Source organism: Telopea speciosissima, chromosome 2 (assembly GCF_018873765.1).
Source record: "Telopea speciosissima isolate NSW1024214 ecotype Mountain lineage chromosome 2, Tspe_v1, whole genome shotgun sequence".
Taxonomy (NCBI): Eukaryota; Viridiplantae; Streptophyta; class Magnoliopsida; order Proteales; family Proteaceae; genus Telopea; species Telopea speciosissima.
Window position 1 is genome coordinate 20,557,524 of NC_057917.1, and position 4,087 is coordinate 20,561,610.

Consider the following 4,087-nt stretch of genomic DNA (forward strand, 5'->3'; position numbering starts at 1 on the left):
TTTTTATCATGGTAGACATTAGGTTGAATAGTTTCCATGGAGGACTCACATGTAGAAGGAGATGGTGACTTAGAGGAGGAACTTATTATTGACATTGCAACCTTAGTAGCAACATCAGCAGCTATGGTATGCAACGTCGTGGAATACTACTTAAAATATGTGGACAAGTCAATCTATAGGAATACTTATTATACTCATCGTGGTTTTGTGTGTCGTTTATTGGAGTCAGATGAGGACTGCAAACACATGACTAGGATGACAGTAGATTGCTTTCAACGCTTTGTCAATATTTTTAGAGAATCGGGTCGTCTTCACGAGACCATTCATTGAAGACTTCAGCTAATAAGAATACAGTTGTTGCACCTATTGATGGCATTGGTCAGGTAAAACTCACATGCTCAACTGAAGTTTTGATGAAGTATTTGATGTCTGAAGCTATTCTATTTTGAATTGTTATATAGGAGGATGATTTAGGGAGTAGTGAACACCGAAAGAACATCACTTGGACTGAACAAATGGATGAAACAATGATAAAGTGCCTCCAAGTCCAAGTATGGGAAGGGAGAGAAGTAGGAAATGCTTTTAAAGAGTCAGCTTATATTCTTGCTGCCAAAGAGATGAATTCAAAGCATCCACAACACCATAAAGAAGTAACAAAAGAGAATGTGATCAATCGCTTTAGGACAATTAAGCAAACCTTCAGAAATCTGCTTCTTCGTCTAGAGCAAAGTGGGTTTGGTTTTGACCATACGGAGAAGAAATTGAAGGTAGAAGACCAAATATGGTATCCTTTTGCTGCCAAGGTGTTTGTTTTAATTATTAATTGCATAAGTATTGATTTAATTTTTTGGTTCATTGATATTAATATAACACTTGCATTTGTTACAGAGCGGAAGAGAATTTATGAAGTTGAGAAACATGTCTTGGCCTCTATTCGAAGAACTTAAAGAAGTTGTGGGTGAAGATCACGCCACAGGAGAGTTTTCTCATTCGAATAGAGATCCTTCACGCCAAACAAAAGATAAGGGAACGAATTTTGAAGATTCTGGGTCATACATCCATCAAATGGACCACATGGAGATTGGTGACACTAGTGGCAATGAAGGGTTAGACACCCAAGTCCCGAAGTCCACATCGCAAGCTGGAGAGGGGAGTAGAGCTGGTGCATCACATGACGTGCCTTGAGAGAGAAAGAGAGCAAAGGTAGCATTGGGTGATCAAATATCTGTTGTCGCTGCCTCCATAGACCGTTTGGCGACTGTGGTCCAAGAGAGGCATAGTTTATTTAACTCTAAATTATTGTTGGATGTAGTACAAGAAGTAGATGGTCTTAGTGAAGATACGCTTGACCACATCTTTGAGTTCCTCATGACAAATGAAACTCAAGCAAAGACATTTTTAGTTAGGAGTGTGGAGCAACGGAAGAGGTGGATCTTGAGGTATCTTGATCAAGGCCATTGATGTAGTAAGATAAATACAAAACAACTATGCCTAATCTAGCTATCATCTTGCTTGCTATTTTCTGTTTTTTCTTACTCACCCCATTAGGACCTCTAATATATGTTAGTTTCAGCCCCATTAGATTTGGGATTTGCAAGTTCTAATCACATTTAGTTTCTGTTCATTGCAATTCTGGTTTCTATGAGGCCATTGATTTGGGAATATTTCAGTAAAATATTTTCCTCTCTTTCTAATCATTTTATGTTTTTGTATTAGATTTCTACAAAATCCTGTAAATATTATGAGGAAGCCTTAGAAAATGATATCTCTATGATGGTCAAGAAGTGATCTAGCAAAACCAGATTAAATTCATTAAACACGAACAGTTTGGATCATGCTTTCTAGTAAAATTTTTGCTTCGAATGCCTGCATTTTTGCATAGAAGAAGAATCTCAATTGCACCATCACCTCTGAAAAAAAAATTGGAGAAAGATGTGGACACAAGAACAGGACTCGAGGGCTTGTCCATGACCTCATGTGATGACATGAGAAAGAGAAGGTGTAGTGCCTGTAGCTACCCTGCTTAGGTGAAATGCAAAAGAGGCTTATTAAATGTTTGTATTTTGAATCATTAGGCCCGAATTTACAATTTGGTTTTGCTTCAATGGTTATTCATGACTATAAATGTCTACCCATTTATTTATGAATGTCCGATAATATCCCCCCATTGATGTGCGATACCCTCTCCTGACCATCCAAATTGTTAGAATTTAGAGGTTCTCTAATTGCCCATGCACATTTGTGTGTAAATGTTAGCGTTCATTTTTTCATAAATTATTAAGAAAGAGCCTTATATATATGAAAGTTAGTATAATAGGTTGGATTACAAATTTTAAAAAATTTTACATTGATTTTACATCAATTTTGCAGATAACCAAACAACTAAGTAAAATTAATTTCACTTTACTTCCTTTGAAACCAAATGACTTAAGAGGGAAAAAAAATTCACTTCACTTCCCTTCCCTTCCCTTCACTTCCCTTTCCTATTTCCCTTGCAACCAAACACGCCCTCAGGGAACACTCTTGGGAGAAAAGGACTATGTTGGGTGGGCTAGGGATTTAAATATGTACAGGCTGAGATAATGTAGTGGTAGAGGAGAGTAATTTTTTTCTTCCTCTTTTGTCGATTAAAACTAGAATTTGGATCATCTACGGCGCAGTTGCCCATTCTGCCTTTGCTGTGCAGACATAGGGCCGCTCGAAAAGACCGCCTTACCTCCACTCGGGTAAAGTGCTTGGACAGGGGTAAGACGGTCTTTGTGCATAGCCCTATGTCTGCGCAAAACAACCAGGATGGGCAGCTGCGCCGTAGATGATCTGGATCCTTAAAGCTATTGGTTAATCGGCTAATTGAAGTAGGTTATATATGTAAGATAGATTCTATGCTTTAGTACAGCAATAGAACTTCCAAGTGACAGCAAGAAAAGCGGGATTAGTGTATATTTATGTCATATTAATTTATAAGTAACAACCGGCAGGCAATTGCTTTGAGTCTTTGACCCACTACTAATTGGGACATTACCCATATAATTAATCTCCATTAGTAATTAATGGATATGTATTTCTTAATCATAGGACATACCATTTGATGCTCACATCATATAAAACATTAAATGGGAGTCACTTTCTTCATGATCAAAAAAGAGAATCTAATTAATTGCACCCATCCATAACCTATACCTTGGATCCGGATCCTCTATTTCTGTCCTGTCTCTACTGCCGTGTGTTCTACACACAGTAAGGCGAAACAGACCCCCTTACCACCGCTCGGACAAGATGCTCGGGCAGGGGTAAAGTGGTGTCTTTACGTGCCTTCCTGTGTGTGGGGTGCACACGGCAATACGGGCAGGACGGAAGTAGAGGACCCCGACGCTACCTCAAGAGTCAAAGAATCTCTATTTTATTTGTAGGGTATATATAGCTACAGATGATTCCAAAATATATAATATATCATCCATGAGAAGCACCTCTCTGTTTAGGTGAAGAGAACCAATCCATATTTAATAGAGATGGCGAAAGGACAAAAGGGATGGGGAATCTTAGGAGATATCTTTATGTCCATATATATTGCATTACCAACAAACCAGTTAAATAGAAAAATAGAGTTCCATCACCAATTAAACTTCAACCTTTTTTTTTCGCTTTTGTTGGGTACTTAGTGTAACGACATGGATAGATTGAGACAAATGAGATTGAAAATGAAAACAAAGATACTACTGAGATATGGATTATTCCTCGTGGCTTCCATTGCTTCTCTATCTTCTTCTTCGTCTTCTTCTCCTTCTTGCCTTGAGTTTCTGGGGTCTGGGTTTTCTCTCTCCATTGTTTTGTGGTAACTTCGAGGTGGAATTGCATTAATCTTTATAGCTATTATTAACCCTCCATGAAGCCTCGAGGCCATGAGAGAGGATAGGAGTAAGAGAGTAGAGTAGCCAAAGAGGGAGACCTCTGAGGCATTTTGTCTGGTATTGGGGTTGGGTGTAATTGTTGTCGTCTCATATGTTGTTTGCACGGATGCATGCATGCAATGTATAAACAAAATTAAGGAGTTGGTGGGAATTGAGAATCCAATGCGGCTGTGTGGCCA

At 38.6% G+C, this 4,087-nt stretch overlaps 1 protein-coding gene across 1 annotated transcript; it reads left to right on the forward strand.

Annotated features, from left to right (window-relative positions):
* The first annotated feature begins 515 nt into the window (after positions 1–515).
* Positions 516–1,421, forward strand: LOC122652325. The gene is made up of 2 exons (XM_043846036.1): positions 516–803; positions 889–1,421. Exons 1-2 carry the CDS (start codon positions 516–518, stop codon positions 1,183–1,185), a joined length of 585 nt encoding a protein of 194 aa, XP_043701971.1. The 3' UTR covers positions 1,186–1,421.
* The last annotated feature ends 2,666 nt before the right edge of the window (positions 1,422–4,087 follow it).